Below are 14,372 nucleotides of genomic sequence, written 5' to 3'. Positions count from 1 at the left end.
CTAGACATAACTTGTGAATCCTATTTTAGGGTGGATTTTCTTTTCTTTTTTGTATTCTCTCTTTTTTTTAACCCTGTACAGCACTTTGGTCAGCTTGGGTTGTTGTAAATGTGCTATATAAATAAAGTTTTGATAATTGTCAATTACCACGGTGTGCATCACAAGCTTAATATTAGTACTAAGTGTACATTAAATGTTAAAATAAACAAAGCCATGAACATGGTAATGAACAAGATTCCCTTTTCCCTGTCCTCTAGTGACTTTCTCTCTAGAAACACCCACCTATCTGTTACCACGGAACAAAACAATGCGACACACAAGACTTCCTGGCGATGAACTGTGTAACTGTGTAATGATGACCTATTCTGAGAGATGGCCATCTCCAATGACTAGTTAATGTAGCAGAGAAAGAGATTAGATGGAGAGAGGGAGAGAGAGATGGGGGGGGGGGGGTCATTTCCTGCACTTCAACTCTCACAATGAGCTGCATACCACCCTGAATGACTCACTGTTGCCATATAAACCCAGCCAAGCACCATAAAATGTTGTGAAATGCTGGCTGTTTAGTAAGGAAACATGAGACACACAGGTCCTAAGCACCTTTTAGGTTTAGTTGTACGGCGGTGTGTAAATTACCCATTACATACAGGTGGTTACTAAAGCATGTCATCTATCTAATAGTATCCATCTATCCATTCATCCATCAATCCGTCTGTGCGGAGATTAAGAAATACAGCTCACATACAGGCAGTTACAACAGCAGAAAACAGCTTCTGGCATTCATTTCGATCTTCCAGGGAGTTTTTTTTATAGATAGCAATAACAGATATTGTTTGTCTGTGATGTGTCTATATATAGACATTGATATTTCAATATAAGATGTGACATTTTTGTTTGGAGATGGATCACCAACTCCCTTTTGTGCTTCTTCTTTTCACTAAGAGACAGATTAGCAGGAAAGCTGAGAAGGAGACAGTATAAAGGAGACTGGGCAAAGAATGGCTCTGATGGGATTTCAATCCAAACCAAGTTCATGTGGGCCCGTGTGCCCCACATGAACAAAGCCATGACAAAACCATTTCCAACTTTTTCTTAGATGAGATATTTCTTAGCTTTCTTCTTTCCTAGATTAAAATGAGTGTGCGCTGTGTATTTACCAGTACAGTGTAACCACTTGTTCCCTTTATGATTTGTCGTATAAAAATAGTGAACATTTTCCACCTATAATGAATGACATGCCATGTTTAAAGTGGTTGAAAATGTGTGTGTTAATAGGCCTATAGGAACCAGCTTGGGGTTTACAAGTGTGCGTGCCTGTGTGAGGGAGTGTTGCGTGTGTGTGAGAGAGTGTACATGTGTGTGAGTGTATTGATGGGGTATTGATGGGAATAAATGTAGTACTTTTGTGTTGTCAAAGGTCCTGTGTCATCCTAGTTGTGTACAGAAGTAAAGGGAAATAAAATGTGTCCAACAGGAAGGCACAGTGCAGTCCATGTGTCAATCTATAAATATTCCCAAGATGACTGCAGCAAGGTCCATGTCAGAGAAGAGAAATAAGGAAAAAAACAACCAGTTGGCTTCATGAATCAGTTTGGTCATATGATGCAGCTCACAAGAAAGCACTTGTCATGAGGAACTACAATGTGCTTGCAGTGCCATCTAGTGGCAACACTAGAAAGGAAAGCAGGGAAATGTTTCTTCCAACTAGAACAATGTAGTCTGTCTCACAGTAGCCATATGATTAGACAGATATGAGATATCTTAACGTCTGGGCCACAGCAACTGAAAAGTGATTAAGGACCACCCCATCAAAGACAAAACATGAACAATGAAATCATGTGGATCTTGGGATCTGCATGGGAACAGAATGGGTCCAATGTGGATCTCAGACTTCTTCTGACGAGCCTGTGACTGATGTCAGTCATCTGTGAAGTCAGTCGTCTATGACTTATGACTCCAAATTTGGACACGGTTTCAGCCCGCTCGGAGACCCATTGACTTCCATTATAAAGTTAGTATTCCAAAAAAGGTAACTTCTGTGGCCTACTGGCAGTGCACACAGACGGACAGTCTCTGTGTGTGATTGTCTGTGTCCGGAGCTAATCTCGCAAACTACTGTACCAAATAAACAGCACCAAATGTCTTAGTTATTCTTTTTTTTTGGGTCCTTATTGACAGCACAGTGAGAGTAGACAGGAAACAAGGTGAGAGAGTAGGGGAGTGACATGCGGCAAATGGTCTACCCGGACTGGGAATTGAACTGTGTGTGGACTCACTGTCAGGCATCATTAAAGCTTACTCGCTTTAACCACTCGGCTTATAGTGGCGCGCCCACACACTACCAGTAAGCCACGGCGTAAAAAATATGACAGACATATGAATTGCCCAATCATGGAGCTTCAGACCACAGTTTCTCAACGTCGGGTCCGGGGACCAACAGGGGGTCCACATGGACCCTTACAGGTCTGAGTGTACAAATGGAACCACATTTTTACAATCGGAGTTGAATCACTATGGATGTTAAAGTGTAGATTGGGGTACAATGATAAAGAATTGTCTCAAATGGGGGCCTAATGCATATTAAACTGGGGGTCCTTTAGGTTGAGAATCACCGTCTAGTTTAAAAGATCACCAGTACTCACTTAAAGTCCTTTTAGGATCTCTTATTTATTAACCACTTGAACCCCAGCATCACTATTATGGGAGGAACGTTCGCCCCCAAAATAGCAGCTCTTCAAGCTGATCGGCTATTTTTGGCAAAGACATTGGTGAAGAGGGGGAAAACCCACGACCACCGTCAGGACAACCTACGTTTTAGTCCCTGACCCACAGGTTGAGAAACCCTGCCCTGGCCTGGCCTAGATAACATAATAAGTATAATGACATAATATCCTGTTGCTGGGGGATGAAAGGTGTAGTATTAAGTTATTAAACAGCTGGATTTGATCCAGTGACAATTACATAACATTCTTATGCAATACAAATAGTCATCTTTAACTTAACCTAATAGAACACCCAAAATATACACAACAAGAACCTTTACTTACTCAACTCAGTTTATTTACAGAGTGTTTGAAGAGCCATTTATGCAAATGTACCGAAATCACCAACAGAACTCTTCAGCTGATTAAATTGATTAAATCTTTTCTTCACACGGGTGGCCGATTGCTCAGATACGGCTCTAACTTGATCATCTGAGATTACTTGAAATTCCAGTGATTGGCTTTGATTATTCAACCCATGAAGTCCTTTGAGGAAACAATAAATTAAACGGACTTGATTAATGTAACAGTTTGCCTCACAATGGCTTTACCCCTTGTGTGTTACGCTGTAGAAAAGTTATAAGTACATAACACTACTGTGGTAGTACTAATATAAGAGGTACCTTAATGCAGTTGTCTGCACACACACACACACACACACACACACACACACACGTTAAGTTCATTATACGATAGGGTAATTTTGTAATATAATTTAATACCGACAGTATTAATGCGTACTTACACTCGTGGGTTAGTGTCTGAGATACTACACAGGAATAAGGCCATTGTAAAGCAATCAGTAAAACAGTTATCAGGGTATGAACCAAAAAAAAAAAAAAAGCAAAAGTGAGATCTGTGGAACACGACTGCACAAATCAAATGAAGGAAACCCAACGCTTAACAAAAATAGTTTTACTAAAACAACAACACAAAGTCCTCCACACAGACAGGTCATACAGTGGAGAACATCATCTTAGAAGATTCTAGGCTACAGAGCCACAAGTTGTTTGTTTTTTTTACACCTCATTTCAAGTCATAGTCTGCACCTCCCACAAACCCTACACTCAAATGTCACTAAAACAGTTTGAATCTTAATCTGTTATTTTTTTTAATCACTAGACTAGTTTGTGGGGAAAGTATGCATTTTGTTTTTAAAAAATCTATAAATTTCAATCGTTTTCAAAAATAGCTGATCTACAAGCTCACAGCGTGTTATGAACTTGTAGATAATCTATTTTCGAAACTTTTTGAATATGGCTTCAGTGGTTAATGACAGGTGCTAACAATGCATAATAAGGCATTTTAGGAAAGCTGACGGTCAGCTGTCGAAACGGTGGTCCTGCAATGCAATGTGACCGGTGAAGGAAAATACATGTAAAATGTCAAGATATCCGTTTAGAGAAAAGTCAGCATCTCTGTCTTTCCACATTCACAATTTCAAAAAGGGAAGGTTTGTATTTTTAAAAGGCCTATTTGTTTACTAATCAAGATCCACTTAGACACTAAACAGCAGAGAAAGCGTTCTCGTGTCAAAGGGTAGATGTCTGAAATTGCCTCTCTCACAATCTTGTGATTGTTGTCTCTTTTTTGGGGGTGTTTCCATAAAGAAAATATTTAGCATGAATACTTATATTTTATATTGCTCTTGATTAGAGACTATCAGTCTGGCTTCTAAAAATGTGGAACCTTCCCTTTAAACCCTAAGACCTCACCTTCAACTATAACCCAGCCAACTAGTGTTAACTGCTTTGATCTTGGTTTACTTGTGGTACATGCAGGTTTATTTTTTTTACGTTTATTCTTTTTTATAAAGTCAAACTGAAAATACAACAGACAACAGACAGTGTTTGAGCTAATTCACAAACACCTCCCCACCCTCCCTAGACTAATAGAGTGCAGAAGATCTGACATCAAAACCACGCCCCCTCAATTACAGAAGTGTCTTCCCATTCAAAAGTCCCATAGACGTTTTTGTAAATCACATTACATAAGAACTCTGTTCCAAAAACAATAATAAAAACAAAAGTGTTGCCATTCCGTCTGGGAGGTGGCTCTGTATCTTTTGATATTTATTTATATTTGATGTCCTGTGTTTGGAGAAAATTGAATTGATTCGGAGGCAAACCCAGTGGTAGCACTGGAAAACTACATTAGGTGATCAAGTGATTGACTCTCCCCACTGAAGCACGTCACACTCCGCCAAAACATTCTAAAATTGGTGACATTTGTTATCAGTGTGTGTTATTTAGTTAGTTTGAACTGACAACACTACTAACCAATACAACACGTGACACTAATGATGTGCACCGGTGGTTCCAGGTGGTGGCCGCACGTGTAATGGGTAATGTAGTCCTTAGGTCATTTCTAAGCCTTAACATTGTAGTAGATTTTTTTGGCGGCCTTTCATTTTCTACTCTTTGGATAAATGTGTACTTTTACGGCGTCAGTTGATGCTTTGCCATTATGAGTAAAATGCCAAAACGAATTTCTTTATTTTTGGAACACAGTTCTTATATTATGTAATACTAATTTAAAAAAAGCATCAATGGGATTTTTTAATGGGGAAACACTTGTGTGATTCAGGGGGCATAGTTTTGATGTCAGGACTTCAGTACTCCATCAGGGCTTGTAGAAAGAGACCCCCAGTGGCGCAATAATCCATATGGACTCAAACAAAACTCCACTTGCACTTGTGTAGAACTGAGAAGAATGAATGCAAGGGACCTAAACAAATGTGTCACCTAATGTACGACAGCAGGGACAAAGTAACAGACAAGTACAAATAAAGGTGTCACACTTTGAGTTTGTATATTGTAACTATTTTTAAATAGCGCTTCAGTGATTAATTCATAATGTATTTTTGTAAGTTTGGGTCCCAGGGTGACACCAAATTTGTCTTTTGTTACTCAAACTGAAAAGGCCTTTGGAACCACTGCTCTAGAAATTGCCTCAACACTGCTGTACAGGAATAACAGAACAGCTCGTTAAGATCAGTACATTCATTCCAAAGATTCACTTAATTGCAAATAGCTAGGAGAGTTGTACAATTATAGCGCCATTAATATGCCAGCTGACACTGTACTTAAGTGCCATGTAGATGCTACATCTACGCCAAACACTTCAGCTGGATTGTGGATCGTATCAACTTTGACCTCTGTGGCCAAGCAGCACTGCTTCATTGGCATACTTGACATTTACGGGTTTGAAATATTTCTCTTTCCCTTGTTTGTATTCTGTTGGATTTTCTAGTTCATAGCCCATTCATGGATTTAAGGCTTTGATGTTTAAACATAAATCAAGCTTTGTATATCTAGACTTCTTTCCTCAGGTTTGATGCACAGGACCGCAAAATAATAGAATGTTAATCTGCCTCAGAATAACAAAAGATATATTACTATGGGGAGAGGCACTCGATTGACCATAACCCCACCCGAGTGTGACGCAGCCGTGCAAAATCACAGCCGTGTGAATATGGTCAATCCCCTCAGTTCTACAACATTGTTTGAGCCTGAATTGAGCCACTGGTTAAACAATGAAATGGGTCTGAAACAAAGGGCTGATTCTGGGTTACGGTATTAATATTGTATATGGCACCCCGTTAAAAGAACAGGCCAACATTTTGGCAATAAGAGCTTTTGTATCCAAGGTACCACAGTACAATGGTGTGACTGGAAGCAACTTCACTTCTTGCATGTGTGTTCAATGCTAAGCATGCTACAGAGCTTTCAGAACAATGCAAAGTAAGCTCATACTGTATGAACGCTAACCTGTCCCATTACAGTCAGCTAAAGCGTTGGCATGCACTGCAGCAAACGCCATAAATATCAGAAACACACACGTGAAACTGTTACTAATCTCATCACAGCAGTAAGTAGACCTCACAGCTAATTTGCTCCAAAGTGGGATGTTCACTATTTCGACTTCTCAAGCCACCAGCTTCCTCTAGTGGGGAAAAGACATCCATACGTTCTTAAAAATGAGATGACGGCATAATAAAACACATACTGATGTATTGGAAAATGACACAATATGCTGCATTAAAGCAGCACTAACGCCATGTACATTTCTGAACACACAGTATGTGCTAAGCTAGCAACAGCACATCTTGTGTTGTTTCAACAGATCCGTTCATAAAAAGTCTAGCGGGGAGGTCATCAGCCTCTGTCCCATATTTCCTTTTCCATACAGTGAGACGGGACAAAGACTAACAAAGAGCTAACATGTCTTTGGGGGAGGGGGGGGGGGGTAAGGAACATAAGTCAACAAGAGGCTTGTAGCAGTAAATATTGTCATCTTTTCTTACTGACTAGATTTGGACTTGCGTCATTTCATTTCTTTATGCTGCAGCTGCGGTCGTTGTTGTAGTTGTTGAGTTCATTAAAAGCGAGTGAAGGGAAGAGGCCATCTTGACAGAGTAGGAGGAATACATTGTTACGGAGCAACATTCAGACGCCTCGCCTTCTCATCCTCTATACCTCCATGTTGTTCTCTGCATAGAGCCTGGTCCATTTCCGGGCTGGCGGGAGAAGAGAGGAAGAAAGACAGAGGTTGTGGTGAAGGTGTCGATGGGTTTGGTGGAGGGGGTATTGGTTGTGAAAGAGGAGGTGGATAACTTTGATATGGACTCATCAATACCCAGAGCAACAATATTGCTTTAAAGTTCAAATCAGAGCAATTTGTCGAGTCACTGTAGACATTAAGGAAGAGAAACGTCCATAACGTGGGGATTCTAGTTTGAGATATATATTCCCGTAAAATGCCCACAGATCCTCAGTTGCATAATCAGATTCCTGCAGGTGCTTTTCTCTGAATGATAACATGGGCAGAGATTTTTTTGCAAATTTGCTCTATTCCACAACAATGCCAAACTCTTATCAGTGCTCCCTCTGGGCTCTGCAGGTGTGCCACCAAGACCCCCCCCCCCCCCCCCCCCCCATGGATTACTAACTTTTTCCTGTAAAAAGGAAATCAGATCTTTTTTACCTAAATTAAATTTTGAATTGTAGTCCTTTTGGGGTTTAAAGAGGTCTGTTTTTATTTTATCTGTGGCCATCTTTGTCATGCAAACCACACTGAAGAGCTGAATGAGGTTACACATTTGTGCAGCTTAGAGGGACACTACTCCTAGACCATAGCTTAAAGACAGTAGCTCAGAACTACAGTAACTACAGAACAGAATGATTCGGGGATCGGCACTCTAACTAACCAACATAGCCCCCAGGATCCCAGTGGAATATTTAGTCAACATTAGAACTTGATGTGGGAACAAGCTCGTTCTGCGGCAGTGTCTGTAGATTGTCAACACACTTAATAACTCGTAAACCAACTCCTAACCAAACATTACAGAATTTTCTGAAACCAATTAAGGACGTCGAAGCAAACATGTTTATCCGCATTATAAATCATTTAAATGTTGCATAACAAAAACAAGCAGGCCCCAGCGTTTTGACAACCTCACAGAGCGTACAGAAATACCATTCATAAACATTTCCCTTGATTTTGAACTGAACGACCTCAGATTAAATATCTCGTGGCATTTCCAAATTTGGTTTGGGGGACAAGCCCAGCCATTGTGACTGAATAAAAGGACAGCAAAGAGTTGAACTGTGTCCCCACATGGGATACCAACAAAGCCACCTGTCAGCCATGGCAGGCATTCACTTGTCTTTCACTGCTCGACTCAAAACGTCAATGCTACTTTTGTACTGCTGGAGTTCAGATCAATTTGATTATATTATTGACCGGTTCCAGTAAACTCAAATCTGTAGAAAGAAAAAGGTGTTACCGAACGCCCTGAATGAAAATAGAGATTCAGTGACAAACTCGTCGCATGAGTAGCCACGAACAAAAGAATCCCAAAGAGACAATACTGAACCCATGCTCACCTGTCTCGATGGCTTGGGCTTCGTTTGACTTCCACTGCTCTGCCACGTCATTGGCCAGTGGGTCGTCTGGGTTTGGAGCACTTAATAACGCCTGTATGGATAGCAACACTGTACGGATCTGCAGGGCTGGAGACCACTTATCTGGAAAATGGGAAAAGGATGTTATCTTCAAGATATGAAACAAGATTCACTGTCACAGTATAATGGTACAGTATGCCTGTTAACACTGTATTCTGTCCCATTTCAACTGATGTTCTCCAATAGGAGCTGGAAGTAGCAGCACCGGTACATGGGTGCTAAAGAGAATCGTAGTGACGGGAAATTGACAGAAACCTCCTGATACGATATCATATTGATCTATAGGGTGTCATCAATATACAGTATATTGTGATAATGTGATTATTGAATTACTGTGATTCAATATAAGTACATAAGTAATACACGTAAATGTTAACCCATTAAGACCTGGAACTGTGTCATTTTTAGATTTGAGCTAAAAAGCATTATTTTACACTTTGGGCTATTTCTAAAAAATCGTGAAAATGTGTGCAAATCTTTGAATATATATATTTTTAAAGCGAACATTTTTAACTCAAATCGTTGCTTCTGGGGGTCCCTGGAACAAAATATGTTGATGGGGGTCCGCGACCAAATACATTGTGGGGGTCCTTGAAACGAAAAAGATTGAACACCACTGATATAGAAACATACGTTTTTCAGAATACTGTTGGGATTTAGGAGACGATGTATGTAGAATCGGCTTCAGGTCTTAATGGGTTAATGTTTTTACGATGTTACAAATGTTTTTGCTGTTAAATGTTGACTAGCGCTTCCCACGCATAAATAACATATTCCTACCTTTCAAAATGTCTAAGCATATTCTCCCCAGCTTGTCGACGTTGGGGTGGTAGATTTTGGTCATGAATCGCACTTTGGGAGCCGCCATGGGGTACTCTTCTGGTAGGAACAGTTCCAGTTTGAAGGTCCCTCCTTCAAAGGGGGAGTCCTGGGGCCCGGCGATGACCACATGGAAGTACCGTGCGTTCCCCTCGTCCGGCTCTGCTTTGATTCCGGGCACAGGCTCTGCCATCAACCGCTGTGTCTCCTGACCAGTGTGTGTGGGGAAAAGGAGAGAATCAATGTGAGGCTTTTTTCTGTTGTTTTTAATACCTTATTAGTTCTGAGGGGTACATTTGTAGCAGTGTTGATTTTGTTGCCTAAAAAAAAACAAGCTACGATGACTAAAACTAAGACTAAATATACTGACAATTTCGTCAACAAATAAAAACTACACTAAAATGTTAGTGAGGGACGAGTGGGGAAGAGATCTAGTAGAACTAAAAGACAAGTAATTTCATGTTTGGTTGCGCTCGGGTGTTGCGCTTTGAAAAAAGCAGATCTACAAGCTCCCAATTGGGAGCTTGTAGATGGGCTATTTTCAGCATGCAACCAAGTGTAAAGAAATCAGCCATTACGACGCCATCAAGGCCCACCCAACTAAATCAACTGTAGATGTAGTCGACTATACTCTTATATGACTAAAACTAAATGGAACTTTATTCAAAAGACTATGACTAGACCCGGACGGTTGGCGTAACCGTCTGGGCACCTAGGCTGGTAATCCAGCCTGACAGCATGTCGCGGGTTCGACTCCCAATCGACGACCTTTGCTGCGTGTCACACCCCCCCCCCCCCATCTCTCTCCCCATTTCCTGTCAGCCTACTGTACCCAAAAAAAATACATCTTAACATCTTTTTTTTTGAAAGACTATGACTAAAACTAAATCAAATTTTGTCCTCAAAATCATCATTGGTTTGTAGTCTATTTCCGCATTTTTTCAACAAATGCATTTATTGATATAGTTAGGGGTTAGACTTATGCATCTTGCTCAGGAACACTTCCAGTGGCGTGCACAGACATTTTGAGGGGCAGGTGCTCAAGTAAATTATACTTTTTTTTGTTTACTTGGTCTGCTCTTTTTTCCCTCTACACCTATACCTCTTTGCCAAAAATAGCCGATCTACAAGCCCACAACGGGCTTGTAGATCTGCTATTTTTGGCTAAAGTTCTCCTCAGAAAAGGGATGCTAGGTTTCGAGTGGTTATGGTAAAAAGAAAAAATCATATCACATAAAGATTTGGCGGACCCCCTGTAGTAACTCTGAGGACCCCCTAGGGGTCCCGGACCCCCTGTTGAAGACCCCTGCTGTAAACTGAAAAAAACAACAACAACAAAAAAGTTTTTCTTTCTTTTTTTCAAAAGGGCACTTCTGGTCAAGAGGGCAAAGGGCAGGTGCTCTAGCACCACCTAGAGTCTATCTGTGCACGTCCCTGAACACTTCGACACATAGTCCGGGGCCAGGAGGTGAACCACACGGCAACTCTACCCACTAAGCCAGGGGTCTTCAACAGGGGGTCCTCACAGTTACTACAGGGGGGCCCAACAAATCTTTATGTGACAGGATACTTTTTTTCCCCCCCAGTAACCACTTGAATCCTAGAATCCCTATTCTGAGGAGAACTTTAGCCAAAAATAGAAGACCTACAAGCTCACAACGCCTCGCAGCCTATTTTTGGCAAAGAGGTTTGGTGTAGAGGGGGGAAAAGAGCAGACCAAGTACAGAGTGAAAGGTCAAGTTTACTAAGTATTTACGGTGGTTAAATGTCTGAAAATCCACATGAACGTGAGTCCAACATACACTGATGACAGTGCTGTCAAACAAGTCTATGAGACCATCTATGAAATCTTTGAAAAGGTTTAATCTGCAACACAGTTTTATACAACATGTAGTGGGGAGGGGTCCCTGCTTCATCTCTCTTTCTCAGCTAAGGGGTCCTTGGCCTGAAAGGAAGCGTTGAAGACCCCCGCACTAGGCTACGGCTGCCTTGTGGTTGTGTGTGTGAGATCATGTACTTGGACAGAAGAAGAGAGAGAGAGAGGGTAATGCAGAGAGGTAAGGTACATTTTCAGGAGTCTCTGGCCTTTAAATAAAACACAAGAGTGGCTCAGATTCACACACAATCACCTACTTGATGTCAATCTCTCTCTTGTGTTGACAATACGACGTAACATTCTAAACTTAAGTTGTTGTGGGGAGTTCGGGAATTGGCATAATGACTAAGGGGGTTAAATAGGGACGAAACAATGAAGTTGTGGTCATTGTTAGGTTTCAGTTGATAATAGTATTCATTCATCAACATGCAAGGATGTTTAATGTCAGCTCATTGTATAAAGAGGAGCTTGCCATTACAGAAACAATGTTGCATTGAATCAAACGTACCTCTGTGACGTCATATAGTGAATATTAACATAATAAAAAGTAATAAATTCCCCTTACACTAATTAAAGGGTGGCAAACTAAACTTTAGGGGGGGGGGGTCAATTAGCAAACAATTTAAAAAAAACAGTCTAAAGAAAACAGCAGACAGAGGAATCTGAAGGATGACACATGTTTTTAGCAGGTGCACTCAGTTGTACACTACAGAAATAGATTTAATAGATATCATACCTATACGATTAGCCTCCTACAAGGAAAACACATTCTTGTTTAAACCTGCTGATCCAATGACCAAGTTGCTTGTAAAACTAAAGACATCTTGGCCTGGGGGTAAAGGAACTGATAAGGGTGCACTCCTTTTGGGGCCTGCAGTGGTGTAAAGTAACTAAGTACATTTACTCAAGTACTGTAAAGTAATTTGGAGGTATTCTTTTTACTTTACTGGAGTACTTACCAATTTTCTGTACTTTTACTTCTACTCCACTACATCTCAGAGGCAAATGTTATACTTTTGCTCCACTGCAATTATTTGAAAACTTTAGTTACAAGTAACTAAAGTTTTCAAATAATTGTAGCGGCGTAAAAGTATAATATTTGCCTCTGAGATGAAGTGAAGTGGAGTAGAAGTAAAAGTACTGAAAATTGTAATTTATGTACAGTATTTGAGTAAATATACTTAGTTACTTTTACACCACTGCTGATATTGGTTATTATTTCACTTATGGTTGGCTAGTGTGTGTGTGCAAAATACAGCTAGCAACAATTGCTATGTGAGTTTGCAAGCCAATAATACACATCTCCAAACCAGTCTATGCTTATTTCACAGACAAACACATAAGCTAACATACAACAACATGCATGTATTTCTATGTAAAATAGAGTTGTGCACATAATGAAGGGAGTGAGCGGAAGTAACCAGTAGTGTTGCCAGATTATGAGAGAGAAACAAGCAACCAGGTCTATAAAAACAAGCCCAAAAGAAGCAAGTATATTAGGCCACATGAGTACTTTAAACCTATTTTCGTACGCATCCGACGCATATATGCGTCAGATATTTGAAAACAGATCTACAAGCTTGAAGAGCTTGTAGATCTGCCATTTTCAATTTGAATATTAGTTTTTTTTACATTTCAACAACACAAATCTGGTATATGATTTGTGTTGTCTGAAAATACACATTGACATTCAATTCAATTCAATTTCAATTCAATTTTATTATAGTGTCAAATCACAACAAGTTGTCTCAAGACACTTTACATGTAGAGAAGAGACCCGACAATCCCACCCTGACAATCCCACGAGACATGAATCCAACACTGATGACAGTGCTGTCAAACAAGTCTATGAAGATATATGTCTATGCAATCTATGAAAAATATGTAATCTCCTAAATAATGTTATACAATATATAGTGGGGGTCCCTGCTTCATCACTCTCAGCTAAGGGGTCCTTAGCCTAGAAAACGTTGAAAACCCCTGTTTTAGAAACAAGCCCAAAAAACCGCAACCTGCAACTAACCCACCGATATTTACAAGCAACTTGACAGAAAAACAAGCCCTAAGTCGCTTATAATAAGCGAACATGGCAACACTGGTAACCAGCAGCAGGATATAGTTGGTGGTCGGACTCGCTCTTTTAGCGGTGTTTCACCCAGGTGGGCGTGGTTTTGAGGTTTAGGTTTAGGCATATTACCACGCCCACCTGGGCGAAACACCAAAGAAAGAGGGAGTCCCAGTAGGTGGTGGTGAGTGGCTAACAGCTAGCCTGATAACAAGCATCACGCTAGCTGGCAACAACCAACGCTACACTGTGTGAAACACAACACAAACAGTCGCCACGGGGCGTAATGTCGTCAGATAACACACCATGATGAGGCACAAGGTTTACCTTTATAATCCTTCGGGGCAAGCCAGCCATCTTGATATCAGCTTTATGTTTTCTATCCTTTGGCTTGGAGAGAATCTTCTTCTTCTTCAGGTTGGATTGACTGAACTGAGTAGACGGGGCGTGGCCAGACCATCTAGCACTTCCGGTGGGTTCAGATGACGTCAACAAAATGTTGGGAAGTGTAGTGCAGTTTCCCAAACAGTGGGTCGGGACCCATTTGTCGGTCGCGGACAAGTTTTTTATGGGTCATGGGTAAATAAATGAGGCTAAAATGTAGGTTTTTCTTGTGTGTTGTTTATTTTTTTTCTTCTATTTGTACCCTTTTAGTAATGTTGCTTGTTTTCTGTAGGGAAACTACCAATGGAAATGAGCATTCTTGCTAAATCCGGTGTATTTACACAGCTGTGTGTTATGTGTGGTGTTCATTAATATGCGCTGTCCCGTCCAAACAAAACATGTATATAATATAAAAACTTGATCACATAAACTGTATCCTACTGGCTTTTAACTAAATACTGTACATACATAAATAATTACAACCAGCATCAACTACACAT

At 40.5% G+C, this 14,372-nt stretch overlaps 1 protein-coding gene across 1 annotated transcript; it reads right to left on the bottom strand.

Annotated features, from left to right (window-relative positions):
• Positions 1–3,123: 3,123 nt before the first annotated feature.
• LOC311039448 (ubiquitin-conjugating enzyme E2 N-like) lies at positions 3,124–13,935 on the bottom strand. The gene is made up of 4 exons (XM_084049334.1): positions 13,816–13,935; positions 9,509–9,755; positions 8,651–8,791; positions 3,124–7,281 (listed from the first exon to the last, which is right to left on the bottom strand). Exons 1-4 carry the CDS (start codon positions 13,843–13,845, stop codon positions 7,235–7,237), a joined length of 465 nt encoding a protein of 154 aa, XP_083905460.1. The 5' UTR covers positions 13,846–13,935; the 3' UTR covers positions 3,124–7,234.
• Between the last annotated feature and the right edge of the window lie 437 nt (positions 13,936–14,372).

This window comes from Gymnoscopelus microlampas (genome assembly GCF_963454915.1).
Source record: "Gymnoscopelus microlampas genome assembly, chromosome: 23".
In the NCBI taxonomy this organism is placed as follows: domain Eukaryota; kingdom Metazoa; phylum Chordata; class Actinopteri; order Myctophiformes; family Myctophidae; genus Gymnoscopelus; species Gymnoscopelus microlampas.
This window is presented reverse-complemented; position numbering and strand designations above follow the sequence as displayed.

Bases quoted from the DNA above. Each gene is read 5' to 3' on its own strand.
- LOC311039448 (XM_084049334.1), bottom strand. From the start codon at position 13,845: ATGGCTGGCTTGCCCCGAAGGATTATAAAG. The intron at 8,792-9,508 runs GTAGGAATATGT...CCCATTTTCCAG, and splicing joins ATGCTTAGACATTTTGAAAG to ATAAGTGGTCTCCAGCCCTG. The intron at 7,282-8,650 runs GTGAGCATGGGT...TTCTCCCGCCAG, and splicing joins AGCCCAAGCCATCGAGACAG to CCCGGAAATGGACCAGGCTC.